Raw genomic sequence first — 21,690 nt, 5'->3', positions numbered from 1 at the left:
ATCAGTGACACAAACCATTTCCTTCACCACCTCTCAACCACCCCATCCTATTAGCACCTGTGTCTTTATTCAGCACTGTTGATGCTGTGTCGCTATACACCATCATCCCCCATGCCTGTACCCTGTCACTATTGATCAGTAAGTCTCCCAACATCCTACTGAGACTAAACTCGCCACCTTATTCCTTACACGTCTGACAGACTACGTCCTTACCATAACTACTTCTCCTTCAGAGGAAAAGTATACGACAAATCTGCAGACTAGGAATGGGAACTTGCTTCGCACCCTCTTATGCTAATCTGTTCATGGGCCATTGAGCAAGGTGCAGCAGTGGTTAGCACACTTGATGCGCACTTGATAGTACAATGGTTCAAATCTGTGTCTGACCATCCTCATTTAGGTTTTCTGTGATATTCATAAATTGTTCCAGGCAAATTCCAGGATGATTGCTTCGAAAGGACACATTGATATCCTACCCTGTGCTTGAAACAATCCAAGCTTGTGTTCTGTCTCTAATGATCTCAATGTTGATGTGACATTAAACCCTAATCTTCCTTCCTTCCATTCTTTTCTTGTTCATGGGCTATCTAGAGGAAATCATCTTAGTTCAGACCCTGGTTCATGGCCACCTGTCCTCCTCCCATAACTGCCTCAATACCTTCTCTCCCATCCCCTGCGCCTTGTCCTCCTGAGTCCAGTCTGCCCCCTTACTGAATGTGGACCTTCACCTCTGCAGTTGTTCTCTAAAAACCTCTGTCCTTATGAAGCCCAAAAATCATCCATTTTCATAGCTACTGTATCTGTCACACTAAAATATTTCTCTCTTTTAGTATGGCCACTCATGGACACTACATCTGCAGTAACAAGCAGTCCCTTACTTGGGATGATGAAGGTCATACTAAGCCATTTTCCTACATGTTTCCCTAATCCTCTTGCCCCCAGAAACTGTCTGTGAAAGAACATCTTGTCAGTACCTAGAGTGGATCGGCTTTCCATATCTGTTGCCAAGAATTCAATAAGGAACATCCCACTCACAATCCTTCCCAACCCTCAGTAGGTGGTATTCCACTGCCCACCCAGTCTACAAAATATCCTGGTCTATTCTCCTGTTACAACCCTTCGCCACTTAAGCAGTACACCTGTGGAAGGCCCTAGTGCAAGACCTGGCCTCTGCACCATCCCAGTGCAATCTATTCCAGTCATGTCACTGATAGATCCTATCCTGTCAGGGAAAAGCAGCCATATCTTATACAAGTGCTACTGTAACTTCTGCACTGCCTTTTATGCAGGTATGACCATCAACCAGCTGTCCACACGAATTAATGTGACAACTGTCAAACTGAGGCGAAGAACAGAGTGAGCAAAACTCACTGCTGAGCATAACACACACGACTTCAGTGGCCCCTTCACAATGTGTAACAGCTGAAACCTAACCTGTCCCTCTGATGCATGACTTGTCCAAAAGCTTAGCAACATTTTCAATCTTGGTTATGTTGATAATCCACTGCCTCAAGTGTTTGGCGAGTTATTACATTTACCCCTTTCATTTCTTATATTATACCTAGGACTTTTCATTACCACATACAAAAATAATGTAATAAAATATTTTCAACTAGTATTATTGTGTTTTTACTTACATAAATGTTTAATTTTCAATAATACATGGCTCACAGAAATTTGTGCACATGAAAGAGTATCGTGAATACATACATTACCTAGATGAGAATCAGGACACACATTTCATAAAATATTTTATTCTGTAGGCGTATTACCATGTACTTGGGCTGGAGAATGGCTGTGATCAAGAAAAAGTTCGTACGTCTTTCCTTGAACTCGTCAAACGGTATCATCCAGACAGTGGTTCTCCAGAGGCAGACTCTGAGAAGTTTCACCAGGTACAGTAGGATTATTTTGAATTGTAATCATAGCAACTGGCAACAATGTAAGGTACTCATACCTGCCTCACACACAAAGTTTTTCTTATTAACTTGGCTCCTGAGTGAGTAACAGTGGTAGCTGGCGTACTTTCTTATCTGTTTTTGTCTTATGGAATAATCATGTAAGATAGTCATCTAAAGTCAATAAACTTCCAATTCTGCAAAAATGAACATGTAAATAATATGCAGAGATGATAAGTTTTACACCTACCAAAGAGCTTTTCAAAGACTATGAAACACGCAGGCTGCCATCCTAATGCAGTTGTAGTATGATGTTATTCATGTCAAATAATTGATCAGTTTCTGTAAGCAATATGAATTCTGTGTCATAGTGCAATACACACGCATATTACTTATAGAAATTGACAGATGACTCTTGTAGCTATCATATTCGGTTCGTAAGATAGTTCAGTGGAGCTGAAACCAGTCATAACATTAGAAATATGTGCAGTTTTGAATGACAACAAAATTTGTTGTACAATCAGTGACTGTGGGTCTTCTCAAAATAAGACAGTATGTGAATTACTAAAACAGCATCTCTGATAGCAGTTCCAGATTTTTGGTATGTCCTTACCCTTACTGTAAAATGAAGAAAAATTGTACATGCCATAATAAGAGAGGGTATTAACAATTTCCATGAATATGGAACAAATGTAGTTGAACTGTTAGATACTGGCAAGGAATAGAAAATTTTCAGTTTTATAACTGGAAGTTTCTCCAGAAGGAGCAAAAGGTAAGACAGAAGAATGAAAAAAGTTAAGAAACAAGTTTAAAGTAAAATGGAAGGGAAAAAAGCTCATAATACTGTTATAGGGCTTTCATAAGTTATGTGGAAGGAGAATGAAAGAAGATCTACACATGTGAGAAATCAAGAACTCATTCACCAGCACAAATACCTTCATGGTCTGGTGATGAGCAGTAGTGGCTGCCGATGAGGAGGTCCTGTTTTTGATTCCAAGTGCCCATATCTAATTTGTGTGTGTGTGTGTGTGTGTGTGTGTGTGTGTGTGTGTGTGTGTTGGAAAGGTTGAGAGTGTGCTTGACTTCCAAGAACGTAAAGGCACTTGTTTAACTCCATTGGACACCAGACCTTAATTTCATTGAAATCATCATGGATGCCACAAAGCAAACTGTGTGGATCTAGGACCCACCCATGATCAATGTCCCTGAGTTTAATATGCTGGTTGAGAGCCATTGACCAAGATGATTCCCAAATGTGTGTGATGTTTCATGGAACTATTCCATGATGTGTTGCCATTGTCATCAGTGTGAAACGAGGTGCTAAGCATTACTATGTTGGTGTGTCTTATCAAATTACATACAAGTGTAAAAAGTCAGTGTATCATTCACACATCAAAGTGTTGTCGTACATATATTTTCAATACTGTTTCTTTTGACACTAGAAGTCATTTGTGATATTCTCCATATTCTATGAGGCTTTTCAAGTATGTAATTAAAATATGGCTCTGCAGTCAAACAGAAGTGTCAGCACAATGTCGTTGGCCAGGTTGATGTAGCTGTGCAGGCATGGTGTGTGTGTGTGTGTGAGAGAGAGAGAGAGAGAGAGAGAGAGAGAGAGAGAGATCCGAAAGTTTTCCCAGTCTTGTGTATGTAACCGTCAACAATACACTTCAACTATGAGTTGAGTTGTTACCTGTATTCTTCTTATTTGTATTCCACCAAGCACTTTCCATTACTATGTTTAGATCCCATATTACAGAGTCCGCCAGACATATGTGTACACACTTTATCAGACTCTATCGAGATACTGATATTGTTGTTCAATTTGAGTTATGAGTGTATTGTAGTACTGTCTTTGGCTCAACAGATGTTAGTACTTACTTTCATCTCGGTATTGAGAAAACAAGATGGCTGTAACATGCTTGACATTCGAGTAATGAATATGTATTATGAAGTGGTTTTTCAAGTTTGATAATGCCGTTGAAGTGCAATACCAGTGGAGGTGGGAGTTTGAAACAGAACTGCCAACCCACCTAACAATTAAACGTATCATTGACAAGTTTGAATTGTGTGGAACGATTTGTGATATTCACAAAGGAAGATCAGGAAGATAGTGTACAGCTACAAGTCCTGCTTCATTGGATCTCATGTTGGAAACGTTTGTTAATTCTCGACAGAAGTCTGCTATGCAATGTGCACATGAAGTGGGAGTTAGCAGTACAAGTGTACGAAGAATTCTGGAAGCTGCAAAGTGGAATGTTTACCCGGTTGGTAGGTACTCAGAGAGCGACAGGACAAGGTTATGATTGTGGGTGGGGCCGTAAACAGTTACTGTGAGTTGCACAATCAAAGATACAACTTTATTTTTCTAAGAACCACTCATTTACACATTGCTTTAAAAGATCACAATTAAACAATATGGCTGAAGGCCTCGTTAAAGAACTTGAGATGCTTTTTGGGCTGAAGGCCGAAAACCACACCAAAAACAAGAATGGCTGAAGGCCTACACTACACATCTGAAGGACAACTATAATTAAAACAAATTAATAAACAATTTTTCCATCCAAGAAATTTCTTTTTAAACTTACAACAGAACAGCCTAAAGCCTAATTAAAGAAATATTAACTTATTGCACAACAGAAGGCCACAGACAAATTTGAAACAACGGCTGAAGGCCTGAACAACAAGTCAGGCAAACAATTTAAAATAAACCCCTTCCTTCTTATAACAAATTTTACTTGAAAGAATACACACGGCTGAAGGATTTATTAAAAGGGGTTCAAATCCTCGGCTGAGGGCCACACATAACACATGGAACAACTAATGGCTTAGGGCCTGGATTACAAACAATTTCAGATAGAACCAATTCTAAGGGGAAATTTTTTTTTTTCTTTTTTAAAATAAAATCAATCTTAAAAATTTTAATTTAACACGGCGCAAGGCCTTTATGTAAAATTTAAAAGAACTGAATTAATACACGGCCGAAGGCCTCACACAGTACTTCAAACGAAAATGAAAATCAAAATCTAAAACAAACAGTACAAGTGCTGCTCAGAAGTGTTCCCAGGGTCAGCCTGAGAAGGTAGCTCAAACATAAGGTGAGGTGAGACAGGCAGCCAAGAGTTCAAGGTAAATAATCGGATGGCAACCCAAACTAGGGACGGTCCAAGGACCGACCAACAATTTAATCAATTCCCTTCCGTTTGACCAACGGCACAACGATGGAAAATATCGGCCGAGGACGAGGATACGAACAGCACTACATTTTCAGAAATTGGCATTTAAAAATAGCCAAGGGAACAATAACCACTCTAAGCAAGTATGAACCAAACAACTTAAAGGCTGTCGAACTACACGATGTGCTGGACAGCATCAACACAACGATTAAAGGCACACTGCCGGAAAAGTACGCTAATGACCAGGGTAGATAGCTGGGGTGTTAATGTCCACAGGGCAGAAAATACCCCTGGTGCTCTTCAATTGACCTTCTCCGCGAAAGAGCCCTGTGGATAATATGGTCTAGTAGTTACATGCTTGACACCGTTTTGAAAGACAGAATGCCTTGAAGGGAGCTGAAAGGAAAGCCGACATGTTATCACTAACAATTTTGTTTGGGGGGGGTCCAAAAACTCAGAAAACATTAGTTAAATGCAAAATAGTGATGGTAGCAGTTATGTCATGACTCAGAAGGAGCCAGGTAAATCTTGAAAATGTATCAATAATAATCGAAACGTATTGATGACCTCTCTTAGTACGAGGTAAGGGACCCACATAATCGATACAGAGTTTGTGCATAGGACAGGATTCATGCTAAGAACTCAACAGACCCTGTTGAAGAGCATTCTTAGGTTTGGCCACATACACAATCGCCAACGAGAAACCATCTCTCTGTCGACACGGTCCATGAAAGACCAAGTTAAATGCTCCTTAATTCTTTGCAAGGTCTTATAAGTTCCTAAGTGCCCACCAATCAATGAATCATGAAAGTAATGAAAAACTGGGCACACCAGAGCTACTGGTAAACAGATCTCGAATTGCTTAGCACATCCTACTCTTTTACACAAAATGCCTTTCTTGATAATGTACTCATCCAATAGTTCCCCAGCCAACAGGCGTTGCTTAACGGGTGACCAAGTAGGGTCCTGATCCTGATGCTGAGCAACATCGTCAAATAAATGAGGAATCTCGCCTAACACAATACAACTAAGAGTGCCTCCCTCTGTTTCCCGGGTGCCCTCACTAGATGTATGTTCAGTGAACATACGACTGAGGACGTCTGTAAGGACATTTTCAGTCCCTTTTAAGTGTTTGACCTCAAATTGAAATGCGTACTGCCCACCTGGCGATATGGCCAGTTTTACGTGCCTTGGCTAACACCCAACTTAATGTTTGATTGTCAGTTTCTAGCTGAAATACCCGACGCTCAAGGTAAAAGCAGTACTTCTCCAGCATGAACAAAACGGCCAATGCCTCACCCCATAGATAGAATATTTAAGTTCGGCACTGGTTAACCGACGAGACGCATACACTAATGGCTGCCTCTGACCTTCGAACTACTGGAGGAGGACAGCCGAAATACCCGCATTAGAAGTGTCAGTTTGGACAATGAACTTTTTATTAAAATCTGGCACTCCGAGAATGAGAGGGTTGGCCATAGCTGCCTTAATGTGCTCAAACGTGGCCTCTTGGGCAGGTCCCCATTCAAAACGCACTCCTTTCTGGTGCAATTCATTTAAGGGAGCTACCAACTGAGCAAAATTAGGGACAAAACGCCTAAAATAATTTGCCATGCCTATGAACCTGGCAATTCCACACTTATCAGTAGGTGGAGGCAGAGTTCTTAATGCCTTAGTTTGTTCCTGGTTGATGCGAATACTCTGACCTGATACTAGGTGACCTAAAAAGGAACCCTGCTGCTTGGCTAACATCGATTTATTGGGCTTAACAGTTAACCCGGCCCCCTGCAATCTCACAAGAACTTGCTGGATATGATCCAAATGTTCCTGAAACGAAAAGCTATAAATCACCAAGTCATGTAAATAATTATAAACACAGACTAATTTCAAGTTGCTAAGGATATTATCCAGCAAACGAGTAAGAACAGCTGCACCACTTGCCAAATCAAAGGGAACCCTGTGAAACTCAAACAGATTCCTATCAGTACAAAATGCTGTAACATGTTAACATTCTTGAGCTAAGGAAATCTGATAAAAGGCTCGATTCAAATCAAGTACAGTAAACCAATTAGCACTGGCAAATCAAGTAAAGGAGTTATGAAGATCAGGTAGACGAACAGATTCAAGGACAACCTTGGTGTTCAGGCACCGGTAGTCAACAACAGGCCTAAAGTCCCGCCCCTGATCCTTAGGGACAAGGAATATGGGGGAAGCATAGGCAGATGTAGAAGGCCTAATAACCCCTTGCTCAAGCGTTTTGGATATTTTAGCTCTTAGTATCTTCATCTTAGGGGGTGAGAGACAATATGGGGACTGCGTAACAGGAATGTCATCAGATAGACAAATGTGGTAGTTAAGAACATTAGTAACACCCAAATTATCACAAAGAAGCTCAGGGAACCTCTTAACAAATCCTGTAATTGAGAAGCCTGATGTGGCGAGAGATGGGTAAGATCGAACTCATTAAGCACAGCCTCAACAGCCAGTTTGCTGGCATTTCGATGCACAGTATGTTTAGCACATTCGCAGAAACCAAACTTCTCCGCAGAAGCGAAGTTAAAAAAGAAGGTGCGCCTAGAAAAATCCAAGACTAAACCAGTTTTATTGATGAAATCGCACCCCAAAATTAAATCGACCAGCAGCTCCTTCACCAAGGCTAATGACAAAGGCCAGGAGAAATCCCCAACCGATATATTCCCTTGGGCCCAACCATGCAGAGGCAGCACCTGGTCACTGGCCACCCGACATCTCTGCACTGGAGAAGGGACCGACCGAAGTTTCGTGAGATGACCAAATTCAAAAAACCATTTCAAACTCAATAGCGAAAAGGAGCTACCAGAATCCAAAAGAGCACAAATAGGTTCCCCATCTATTCGAGAACAAATAAAAGGCAAGGGCAGTTATGAGGGAACAACAACATGGGTACCCCAAGGTTTAAAGGTTCAATCCCGAGGTCGCTGCCCAGCCCGGCATCATTTATTGGCTCTGGGCACACAAGGTTGAATGCAAGAGCATACCAAATGAGCCATGCCACCGCACGTGAAGCAATACCGGGGTTCCCTTTCAACGGCCTCAGCTGATGGAGATAATTCGAAATTTCCCTTGACAACGCCCGTGGGCTGACCCTTAACTTCACGACATACATTGTTCACAAGCAGCAATGCAGATACCGCTACAACAGCGGCACGAAGCTCTTCCCAATTTGAAGCACGATCACGAAAAACTAAGTGTGACTTATCCACCATTCGCATCTCCCTGGAAACAATAGCCACCAACTCCCACTCTGGCAAATCGATCAACAAGGCCAAGCAGGCCGTCTGAACTCTGTCCATATACTGATGTAACTCCTCTTTATCCTGCTGCATCTCCCAAATGTAGCGAGACTCAAGCTGTTTCCGAACTCCGGTTGTCAATCTCTGGTCAATGACAAGCTCCCTCAATTGCTGCAAGGAAAATCCTTCTGTCATGGCTGGGGTACAAGGTTTCTCAACTCACCTCTAGCTAACGGGTACAATAATGACAAAACTACTTGGTGCGGAATGCGAAAGGCAGCAGCATGTTGTTGAAGATAAATCAACAGCCATAATAAGTTTTCAACCTGCTCAAGTCGATGTACAACTAATTCAGTAATATCTCGAAAGAAATACGCTAGAGGATTAGGCAATTTGGCAAATGCTGCATCTAACTTCTCAGAGGATATAACATCACCACTCCCGGGCTGGGTCCCGGTTCACCATTGATACAGCGAGTCACGCTCTTCAGTCCTCTTCCTATCCAGTTCTAAACATGTAAGCTTAAACTACATTGCATTAACCAAAGTCCCCAATTCGGGGGTTAATTTTTTATGATGATCCTCCAAGCCTAACATGCCTAAATCCGCTATCTGATTGGTTAGATGCACTAACTGTGCCTGCACCCTGTCTAACTGACTGCCACTAGGTTCAGTGCCTTCCAAAACACAAATGATGACCTCAAGGCCCCTAATAGCCTTAAACAAAATTCAATGGCTGCTTCTGTCTCACCCACCACATCTGGTGTGACGTCAACTGGGTGAAGAACAGTAGCACGCAAATGGGTCACTATGTCTGGAACACTGCCCTCAATAGACTGGCACCTTATCGTGAACTCATAAACAAGGTGGTCCTTCCTCAACAGGCTGATCCCTGGGCACTGCCTGACCGCCATTAAAATAGGTCACCTGAAACAATCAACAACCATGACAATATGGCGCAACACTAACAGAAATACAATTCAAACGATCAGTAACTGTAATGGCACAATCATAACCTTGTTCTGCTACCATTTGAAACCCAGTTGGTAGGTACTCACAAAACGCACAGGATAAGGTTATGATTGTGGATGGGGCCGTAAACAGTTACTGTGAGTTGCACAATTTTTCTAAGAACCACTCATTTACACATTGCTTTAAAAGATCACAATCAAACAATATGGCTGAAGGCCTAGTTAAAGAACTTGAGATGCCTTCTGGGCTGAAGGCCCAAAACCACACCAAAAACAAGAATGGCTGAAGACCTGGCTTGGAAATCAAAAGCAATTAAAAATAGAAGGAAAAAAATTTTTTTCTTTTTTAAAAAAAAAACCATGCAATTGAAAACAATTAGCAGCTGAAGGCCTACACTACACATCTGAAGGACAACTATAATTAAAAAACATTAATAAACATTAAACTTTGAACAGAACGGCCAAAAGTCAAATCAAAGAAATATTAACTTATTGCACAGCTGAAGGCCACAAACAAATTTGAAACAACGGCTGAAGGCCTGAACAAGAAGTCAGACAAACAATTTAAAATAAACCCCTTCCTTCTTATAACAAATTTTACTTTAAAGAATACACTTGGCTGAAGGCCTCATTAAAAAGGGTTCATGTAAATTCTCGGCTGAAGGCCACACATAACGCATCAAACAACTAACTGCTTAGGGCCTGGATTACAAACAATTTCAGATAGAACAAATTTTAAGGGAATTTTTTTCTTTTTTAAAATAAAATCAATCTTCAAAATTTTAATTTAACACAGCTGAAAGCATTTATGTAAAATTTAAGAGAACTGAATTCATACACGGCCGAAGGCTTCGCACAATACTTCAAACTAAAATGAAAATCACAATCTAAAACAAATAGAACAAGTGGTGCTCAGAAGTGTTCCAAGGGTTGGCCTGAGAAGGTAGCTCAAATGTAAGGTGAGGTGAGACAGGCAGCCAAGAGTTGAAGTTAAATAATCGGATGGCAACCCAAACTAGGGATTGCCCAAGGAGCGACCAACAATTTAACCAATTCCCTTTCGTCTGACCAACGGCACAACGACGGAAAATATTGGCCGGGGATGAGGATATGAACAGGACTACGCCTTCAGAAATTGGCGTTTAAAACAGCCAAGGGAACAATAACCCCTCTAAGCAAGTATGAACCAAACAACTTAAAGGCTGTCAAACTACAGGCCGTCCCGGACAGCATCAACACGACGATTAAAGGCACATTGCCGGAAAAGTACGCTAGTGACCAGGGTAGGTAGCTAGGGCATTAACGTCCACAGGGCAGAAAATACCGCTGGTGCACTTCACTGGTAAGTAACAGCCAATTTAATAATTAATCACAATATAGGAAGACGGCTGCAAGATTTCGCCGACCCCAACATATCATATATGTGGCTGCTAGCCCGAAAGGCCCAGGGAGCAACAACCTGCAAATCAATGAAGAGATATCACAATAGTTGAGGCTTCATAACAGGTTAATTGATCACTCAACTTCAGCATCCAGGTTCGGTTGACAACGAACTTTGTCACTCTTGCAGCTAGCGCCTCATGATCCGACAGCGCATGCACGCTGCCAGCAGTCCCAGCCTGGCCTAGTGCCGTGGAGAGATCCTCGCTGCTCTGTCCCAACCGACTGATCACCACACACACACACACACACACACACACACACACACCACCACTACCACCCGGAAATACTAGAGGTCACACCAAAGATAGTACGACTGTACTAGTATTGATTAGCACTGCTGCTGCCACTCACGGAGGCAAGACAGCAACTTCGTTATGCCAGTAAGTAAGGAAGAAATGAGACACCACTCGATGTGACAAAATGCTGAAGAACAAATGTCATGAACGGGAGCCACACACGGCTCAATGATTACTGCACGTGATTAATGATGACAATTCTGATCGCCGAATGCAATTTTCCAAATTGTATCAGCAAATGGTAACTGATCACGAACAATTTGTGACGAAGGTAGTGTGGAGTGATGAGGCACAATTTAAACTTAATGGAAGCGTGAATCGGTGTAACAGTGTGTACTGGGCACTGGAAAATCCACATGTTTATGAGTATAAAGCGGTCAATCTACCAGGGGTTCAAGTGTGATGTGGACTGTCATTTATGGGTTAGTAGAACCCTTTTTTGTTGATGCTACTATTACTGGACAAGTGTACCTGAAAATGTTTCGCACATCAGCTTTGCCATGTATACGTGCGCTTTGTGGAACTGGTGAAGAGATATTTTACCAATAGGACGGGATTCCACCACACTATCAACTAGTCGTACAAGCTTTCCTGAATGACAATTTTCTGGGACATGGGATTGGATGAAGAGGGCCCATTGAGTTCCCTCCACAGTCACCAAATCTAACACCTATTGACTTTTACTTGTGGGGAACTGTGAAAGATAATGTCTAAGCCATGCACGTGGAGGAATTTCACCAGGAGATTACAGTGACATGTACAGTGATCTCCACTGTAACATTGATTGACTTAGTTGCAGCACCTGCTCGTCATTCTGTTATGTGTATAGCTGCCAACAGTAAACATTTTGAACATTTAAAGTAACCACATGCTAAACTGACAGGTATACAACATGTGTGATCAGTTATTAAATGCAAAAAAAAACACTCATAAGTAATACTTTTCGTTCCTTAAAGTGTGTGTACACTTCTCTGGCAGACTCTGTACATGTAAATGTATAATGATTTAAAGTAATCAGAATGTCACTTGGCATACAGTTTACCTGTATAACCATTTGACCTTTCATTTTGTGTATTACGTAGAAGAATTAGGTTACTATAGTTTATTTCTTTGATTGCTGCAGTCTGACTCGCAGGAGAAGCTGAGTAGTGGTGTAGTGGTTATGATACTAGACTGTTGCATGGAGGGTCGTGAGTTCAAAACTCACCTGAACTGTAAAATATTAATTTCTATATTCGGTTCGAGTACATTGAAGAAGTGAATGTTCTGTAACTGTGTCCGCAGCTCGTGGTCGTGCGGTAGCGTTCTCGCTTCCCACGCCCGGGTTCCCGGGTTCGATTCCTGGCGTGGTCAGGGATTTTCTCTGCCTCGTGATGACTGGGTGTTATGTGATGTCCTTAGGTTAGTTAGGTTTAAGTAGTTCTAAGTTCTAGGGGACTGATGACCATAGATGTTAAGTCCCATAGTGCTCAGAGCCATCTGTAACTGTATGCATACCGTATGTGTTCTGGGCGGAGGCAGTTTGCTCCGTGCTCTTGTATGCGCAAGTGCTGAATAAACCGTCAGTGCAACATTACTCATCATGTGATGACTGCCTACCATCCGCAAACTAGTGGGCTTACTGAATGCCTTGATAAGACCTTGGCTGACATTCTATCAATATTCATCATTGTTGAGCAGAGCAACTGGGATGAGGTGCTACCCTCTGTGACGTTTGCCTTCAACACTGCCAAACAATATACCACAGTATTTATGCCATTTTTCCTGGTGCATGCACGTGAAGCGACTACGTCAATGGACACTGTGTTTCCCTTACATCCTTATGATGTGGACGATTACTACATTGGCCAGGTGTTAACTAGAGTTGAGGAAGCTCAGCAGTTAGCTTGACATCGCATGCTGCAGGCTCAAGAAAACGATCACCGAAGGTATGACGCGAGCGACAGCCCTGTTGTCTACCAGCCTGGTGAGTCGGGAGTCGGAGTATGCAGGACCGATGACTGATTTTCGCCCTGGCGGTGATCTTCTTAGAACTTCCTTTGCCGCTACGCTCTTTGTCACCTTTCCCCTTAGTTGCCTGTCACTGGAGCTTCGAATTTACCCTGGGTAGCAGGATCCTTATAGGGCTTCATTCGAAGGACGTGGACCATATCTCTGATCTTTCGTCGTCTTGTGTTGGGCTGTAAATCTTCAACTTCATAAGTAACATCAGACAACTGCTTTACAACCTTATAAGGTCCAAAGCAGCGCCTGAGGAGCTTCTCAGAGAGACCAACCTTCGGAACAGGAGTGAAGATCCAGACGGGATCAACAGGCTGATAGACAACAGGGCAGTGGCTCGCGTCATACCTTCGGCGATCGTTTTCTTGAGCCTGCAGCAGGCAGAGACGAGCTAATTGCCAAGCTTCCTCAGCTCTGGTTAATACCTGGCTGATGTAGTCATCATCCACACCTTCAGGATGTAAAGGAAACGCAGTTTCCATCATCGTAATTACCTCACGCCCATGCACCAGGAAAAATAGCGTAAATCCTGTGGTGTCTTGTTTGGCGGTGTTGTAGGCAAATGTCACGAAAGGTAGCACCTCATCCCAGTTGCTCTGCTCAACATTGACAAACATTAAAAGCATGTCAGCCAAGGTCTTATTAAGGTGTTCAGTAAGCCTGTTAGTTTGTGTATGCTAGGCAGTCGTCATGTGGCAGTCGATACCCAGCATCTCCACCAGAATAATGTCATGTAAAAAAAGGTGTAATCAGATGAATGACAAACACTAACTTCACTTAATGAAGGTTTATTCAGTACTTGCACATACAAGTGTGCGGAGTGAACTGCCTCTGCCCAGAACACATATGGTATATATACAGTTACAGAACATTCCAGTACAGTGATTCTTGACATGTGTCGATACTTCTAGAATGTACTCAAAGTGAATATAGAAATTAAAATTTTACAGTTCAGGTGAGTTTTGAACTCATGACCCTCCTTAAGAGAACAGCGTCTCGGTGTTACGTCCTCCTAGTCCAGGAACGAGTCATCGGTCATGCGTACTCCGACTCCCGTAATCCACAAATGTCAAGAATCATTGTACTGGAATATTCTGTAACTATATATACACCATATGAGTTTTGGCAAGGAGGCAGTTCGTTCCGCACTCTTGTACGTGCAAGTGCTGAATAAACCTTCATTAAGTGAAGTTAGTGTTCGTCATTCATCTAATTACACCTCTTCTACGTGGCAATATAGAGACTTAGTCTTATTCTGTTTCCTGATAATCATTAGCCTGTAAATTTGTGTGTCTTTATGTCAGTGTTTTTTATTTTCTTGTGTCACTTTTATTTATATTTTATTTTAATGTTGTACTATGCACAAACTAATCTTGCACGGTTTCATAGAGATCTTTAAAGTTATCTGAGACCGAGTACTGTTGTTCTTTCTCTGTGTGCTAATGCTATTGTTGATGATGTCTTCATTTCAAAGGTTGGTTTGATGCATCCCTCCATGCTAGCCCATCCTCTGCAAGCATCTTCATCTCTGCATAACTAATGCAACCTACATCTGTTAAAACCTGCTTACTGGAGTCAAGTCTTTGTCTCCCTCTACAGTTCTTACCCCCACACACTTCCCTACATCACCAAACTAGCAATTACATAATGCCTTGGGATCATTGTTTGCTGCAACAGGTGGAACATGTGCTTTATTGGTGCTTAATATTTTAGCAATTTTGATCACTATTTGAGCAATTTTGATCGAGATAAACTCGTGCTGTAGCGTTCTTCTTCGGCACGCCAGTGTAGAAGTGTGCACAGAATAAGCTAAGTGAAAAATCAGTGCAATACACATGTTTATTTATGTATGACAGCCGACTTAGGAATTGTCCTGTGTGCCAGACCGCATGTATAATATTGTGTGCCAATTTAAAGCTCTAGATTTGCATATTTTACTGTTCACATCATTTCTGCATAAACTTTCATTGATTATACCAGGCTGTGGAAGACTAGAACTCCAGATTGATGAAGATATCCCTACAAGCACACGTAACAAAGATTGTTGCCATGGAAGACATTGTTATCATGATTTCAGTCATCAGTCTAGATGTGCTCAGTTAAACTGTGAAGCTTGTGTCTATTGCTTACCCAAGCTCACAGAAGAAATTTGTATGCCAACAAAGATCAAAGCATTACAGGTGATCAAGAAATTTGCATCACCAATTGTCACAAGCAGTCACAAATCATCCCTAAAGATGTGTGTGTAGGAACAGCTGAACCAGTCCAGATTGGACAGCACTGTGCCACTGATGAAGAATCATGATCCGCCATCACTACAGGTAATGCAGTGGAGGAAGATGCTATTGAACTGCCATTAGGGTCTGGCCTGAATAAGGAACATCATCAGTGAGTATTAGCCATTCTGTACCAATTTTTTATGATTTGAAATCCAGAGAGGAGAGAATACAGACCAAGTGGCCCATGATAAAATCAACACTGGGGCTCATCCGTCAGTTAGCCAGCACTAGCACAGAGTGTTGCTGGTTGAACAATGAGTAATCCAGAAAGAAGTGGAGAAGACATCATTGAACCCTCAGAGAATCCTTGGCCTCTTCTGTATTCCTTGTGAAGAAGAAATATGTCACATGATCTTTATGTGTTGACTACCAATGACTGAACAAAATCATGAAAAAATATGTATCTCTATCGTTTATTTCCTCAAAAGAGCAAAGTATTTCTCAACTATGAACGTGCAGGTAGACTAATGGCAATTCGAGGTTGATGAGGCTAACCGGGAAAAGACATGTGATGACCTCTATGAGTTCAAAGTTATGCCATTTGGACTATGTAGTGCTCAAGCCACCTATGAGTGTATGATGGACAACTTGTTTTTACACCTAAGATGTATGTTTCCTATGGTGACTTAACTTCCTCGGGGTAATGTACTACTCTTTGTTAAAACTTGTCCCACAGGCGCCTCACCGCCGAGCCGTACACCATCTGCTTTATGCCTTGATGTACTAGTGACCAGTCAATCTACTATGCTGGTGATTCTATATTCAAATTATTGAGGGCCAACAATTAATGTTAGTTAAAGATTATTAAACATAAAAGATCAGGGGAATCACAGTAATTATGTATACCACACTCGATTCATGTTTTATGTAACTGATTTATTCAGTAAGATATAGCTTCCTACTGAGTGATGGTCCTAAATGAAATAAAATGCAAGTTCGTGTGGGAAGGAGGTCACATTTTCAATGTAACTAGCAGCACACGAGTGATGGTAGTCTCCACTTAATATGCTCAAATTACTAAGTGCATATACATCAGTTGTTTTAACCCCATATTTCGATGCATAAACTGAAGTCCACATATAATGAAATACAGTTTCATGCTCCAACAACCAAGGTCACAACCACAGGTCTGCAATCAGAATCCATCACTTGGTGCACTTAAAAAAAAAGGTCTCCAATGCTCGTAACTGAACCCCACTCTCACGTCAAAAACCAAAATCAGCCATCTCTCTCTGATGGGCGTAACATAACCTCCTCCTTGTGTTTTTCCACAGCTCGTCAGAGTGCATCTCTGACCACCACATCCACCGACATCACCAAACTTTACCTGATGGAATCTCAAGTAGCTCCTCACCACATAACACACTTCTTACAATTCTTTGACACACCGTGTTCAATTGAAACGGAATGAAAATGGATTGGAAAAGTAAATGTAAATGGAATTGGACCACCATTCCTACAGTCATAATTCTACTATTAATTTATATATTTTTCATGAAACATGATTTAATATTGTGTTTACTGATGCTTATTACTATTCCTTTAATTGTATATGTATGTTTACTGCTCTTTCAATCAAATGCCATAAACTAGATTAATATGTTAAATTAATTTGATATACTAATAATTATGTGCCACATCACTTATAAGTGTATGTGTTGAGTAGTTTCTGGTATCATGCACTTAATGCAGACATTTATCATCATAGCATATTTAATAATAATGTAATTTGCATTGATATTCATGAAATAGTTACTGTGCAATGCCATTGTCCAAAATTATGTCCACCTTACAAGACAGCCTTGTTTGTTACTTATAGTGTGCAAACGTTTACATTATAGAGTCTAGTTTTGCTTGTAATTGTAGTTGGTGCTTGTGTACATAGCTTTGCATTTCTTGGGCTCTCACGAAACCCTTAAGCTTACTGCATCAGTGTTGCTTGCATCAGTCTAAGTTATTAGAGTGTTTGTTCTCTACAGAGTCTTGGTATTTCCAAATAATGATTTGCTTTGGACATCTGCAGCTGTTAGCGGCTGTCTCGGCTTTTATCTGTAAGTACCCAGCACTTAAGGCCAGATGCTCACTTTTGCTGATCCCTCCTTTGTTCGTAGTCCCTCATCATGTCTACCTTGGTGGAACCCAGTACCATTTGCCCAGCCACCATTTGTTTACACACAGTACAATGAACAGTTTTCTGTAGTAGTTCCATGTTGGATACATTTTCCAAAAGGGAAACATCCCTGGCTTAAACTAATGGTTATGCTGCTCCACTGCTCCATCCTTTCTACAATACTCTTTCTGTACCATCTGTTATTCTTTGCACTTCTGGGTATTCCCACAGCAGTGGAACCTTATCTGGTTTCTCCAGATTTAATAAATAACCCTAAATAGTAGCCTGAGGCTTCCTCTCTGGCCTTGTCATGTTGCGTTATCTGGATCACAGTGTCATTTTTGCGTAGATATTCAGAGAAGACTTAAGCCATCTGGCAACCATGTTGAAGTGTGTTCAGACCACAGGCTTCCGCCTGAATCCTAAAAAGGGCTTCTTCATTGTCAAAGAAATAAAAATCTTATAACACCTAGTTAATGGTGATGGTGTCCAGTCACAGATTTTCTGACTCGTCAGTACGTTCACAATGGGAGAAGTTTTCTCGGAATGTCTTGAACTACAAGCGATTGATAAAGGACTTTTGCACTGAGGACCTCTGTCTTTGCCCTTAAAGAGCCACTAACTTATTTTCCTGTCCTAGCATTGTGTGGTGAGAATGCCGTGACAGAACTTCTCCACTAGTTGTTATGAGATATTTACAATTCTAGTGCCAATACAGGAAGATGCCAAAAAAGTGACAGTTTATGTTTCCAGAGTATGCCTCAAGTCTGAGACGAACTACTGTACAACGGAGAATGAGTGCCTTGCACTTGTTTGGACCATCAACAAGATCCGGCTGTATTTATTCAGTAAATCATTCATTGCTGTTGCGGACCAACTTTGTCTGCACTGGCTGACCAGCCTGAAGGATCCATCAACTCAGCTGGCTAGATGGCCACTGAGGATTCAGGAGTATGATGTGATTGTTGTATATGAAAGTTGATGCAAGCACAAGGATGCTGACAGCATTTTCAAGGAATTCTTTGGCAGCACCCACCAGTGTGGGTGAAATCTCACTCGTCGCTGTATTAAATGACAGTGCTGCTGAAAACCATAGAAGCCTTGAGAAGGAGGTGGAACTGACGAAAGGTGAATTTCAGTTAATAAATGGAACATTGTGTAAGAAGAATTATAATCCAATGGAGCAAAAATAGTTGCCCGTCGTTCCAGCTCATCTATGGCCAGCTATCCTGAAGTTGGTCAGAATCTGAACTGAAAGTCACATGTTACAGATCGTTTTAAACGTTTAAGCTCTGCGACTTTTGTGTTATGGGTAATGTCAAATTGTGGATATGAAAATATCAAAAACTTGACTTGCTTTTCGTATTTTCATTTACTATTGTCTTGTGGCATCATGTTCTTGGGTAACTTGTCATTGTTGCACAGAAGTATGTGAGGAGGACATTGTGTGGTATCCACTCTAGATCATCTTGTAGACAGCTCTTTAAATAGTTTGGCATGCTGACAACAGCCCCACAGTACATTTAATCCCTTGGAAGGTTGTGGTAAACAGTCAGTCACAGTTTGAAACCAACAATAACATTCATAAATGTAATAATGGGAAGAATAATTATTATCTACCACGCAGCCTCAGCATGGCATAGAAAGGAGAGGGACATTCAGTGATAAAACTCTCTGACTACCTAACCAGTGATGTAAAGAATTTAATAGATAATAAAATTAACTTTCAAGCATCAAACATTAATTTAAATTCCTCCAAAAGCAATTTTTGAATGTGTCATAATATTTTTTGTGTGTGTTTTTAATTATATGGCAAAAAAAGAGAGGGAGTGACTGAACATACTTAAGTATAAAGCAATGTGTGCCTTTTATTTTTCCAATTCTCAACTTAAGAAATCATGTAAAAAGCCAACATATTGCCCTATTTTTTGCTGAGAAAGTGTACTATAATTGTAAATCTGTCTCTTTCTACATCATCACAATTATGATCCACAGAACATTCAAAGAAATAACTAACTACCTATCTTTGAAACAGTGATACTAGAAATAGGCGTATAACATGAAATGAAGTTCATGTAAAAAAAAAAAGTGGTGATACTTAGGCAGCAAAGCGTTTTATTATGTCTAAAAGTCATGTATTACTGGAAACATTGCTTATAATTCAGTCTTTGTAATACACTCAAGCTTTTTACAGCTGTAAATGTTTGACTCATGAGGACAGCCAGTTTAGATTAGTGTAGCAGTCATCTTTTAAAATTAAAATACAAGAGCATCTAAAATTTGGAGAGAGGTGATTCAAGCAACAAGTAGCAGTTGCAGTGTGCTATGACATCTAGTGACTTTCATGCTGGTGGAAGGAAGAGATACTCATCAGATTAGGAATAGGATACTGTCCATTGATACACAGTTACCTTCTTTGATGGGATTTTCACAAGTATTTGGATCTTGTGGAATACCAGTTTCAGTACAACACACAATATCTGATCAGATGTTTCCAGACACCCAGAGTAATGCACAGTTGACCACTAGATATTACAAGAGGTGGACCCACCAGTATAAAAGGAGTCAGCAAGTGTTGTGTTGTTAGTGTAGAAGCAGTAACAGCAGAATGGGTCAACAAAGAGAGATCAGTGACTTTGAGTGTGGATAGTCGTTGGATGTCACATGAGTAACAGACCACCCAGGAGTAATCGTGAAGTGGGAATGCGAAGGAACAGCCACAGTTAAACCAAGACCAGGCAGACTCACTGACAGAAACCGCTGTGCATTTCAGAGGGTGGTTGTAAAAAATTGCATGAAAGCAGCAGTAGAGTCACTCATGACTTCCAAAGAGCTACTAGCAATGCAACTTGCACAGTGACTGCATAGGGAGTTAAAAGAATGGGGTACAATTTTCAAACAACTCCTCAAAGGTGTACATTTTTGTAGTCAGTGCTAACTGATGATTGAGGTAGTGTAAAGAGTAAAGGCACAGGACAGTAGATGACTGGAAACAAATTACTTGGAGTGACGAATCATGCTGTACCATGTGGCAATCTGATGGGAGGTTCTGGGTGTGGTGAATGCGTGGAGAATGTGAGAATGTTATCTGCCATCATTTTTAGTGCCAATTGGGAAGTATGGGGGGGGGGGGGGGGGGTGGCTTTATGTTATCAGTCTATTTTTCATGGTTAGGTTGGTGTCCCCTAATTGAGCTTAAGAAAATGCTAAATGTAGCAGGATATGAACACATTTTACTCTATCATGTACTCTGAACTGTAGAGGACAGATTAGAGATGACAATTGTTTGTATCAGCATGCCACAGCACCCACATAAAGCAGCATCCTTGAGGCAATGGTTTGTGGACAATAACATTCCTGAAATGGACTAGCCTATCAAGAGTTCTGACCTGAACCCAGTGGAAGATCTGTGTGATGAGTTACAATGTCAGTTTCGCTCCAGACCTCAGCATCCAACATCACTACCTTTTTTTGGTTTCAACTCTTGATGAAGAATGTGTTACCATTCTTCCATAGACATTGAGACACCTCTTTGAAAATATCTTCACCAGACGTCAAGCAGTCATAAAAATGAAGCGTGGACACACTCCATATTAATAGCCAGTAGTACGTGCCCAGACCCTTTTGATCAGCTGGTGTATTTTAACTACATATGTTTCATATGCTGTGTTTCAGCTTGGCTGGAGAGCTGTCCATCATCCTAACCAGCAGTACAGAAATGTTACATGCATTTAAAAATTATATAGTCTAGCAGTGTGTGAAGCTTGTGGAATACCACTTTTGGTATAACATACTTTAACTACATGTGTTTCATATGTTGGCATAAAGACAACCACTGTTTGGCTGGAGATACGTCCACCATCCTAACAGAGAACAGAAACAGTGTGACGTGCCAAGCCTCCTGCCTAAAGTTTTGGAGAGATGATGCCAATGAGTTCTGAGTGGATGGTGCAGCCCCTGTTTTTTATTAAATGGTCAGGCATCCACATACATCTGGTAGTTTTAAGTTTTTTATTCAATAGGTTCTCTGTCCATTAAGTAGCATCTCAAATCAGGTTCAGTGCAGTTTTCTTCAAATATAAAGATACTGCTTAATGAACCACTGTGGAAACAATGAGCTGAATATTTTTAAGTTTCATAGTTTAGTGGCTCTTAAGAACATTTTTCCAAGTGATTGGTAGATTTTAATATGTGACAAGGTAACTGATAAATGGATTCTGTAAGTGACAGGCCACACATTTGTGT

At 41.0% G+C, this 21,690-nt stretch overlaps 1 protein-coding gene across 2 annotated transcripts in view; it reads left to right on the top strand.

Annotated features, from left to right (window-relative positions):
* The window catches only part of LOC126473510 (dnaJ homolog subfamily C member 28), a 126,196-nt gene that overhangs the window by 9,044 nt on the left and 95,462 nt on the right, over positions 1 to 21,690 (top strand). For both annotated transcript variants that reach the window (XM_050100609.1, XM_050100608.1), the window contains exon 2: positions 1,764 to 1,895. In XM_050100609.1, coding sequence (XP_049956566.1) covers positions 1,764 to 1,895 — 132 coding nt within the window. The remainder of the gene's footprint in view (positions 1 to 1,763; positions 1,896 to 21,690) is intronic.

Source organism: Schistocerca serialis, chromosome 4 (assembly GCF_023864345.2).
Source record: "Schistocerca serialis cubense isolate TAMUIC-IGC-003099 chromosome 4, iqSchSeri2.2, whole genome shotgun sequence".
Classification (NCBI taxonomy): domain Eukaryota; kingdom Metazoa; phylum Arthropoda; class Insecta; order Orthoptera; family Acrididae; genus Schistocerca; species Schistocerca serialis.
Note: the sequence above shows the minus strand (reverse complement) of the source record. Positions and strands in the feature narration are given on the sequence as shown.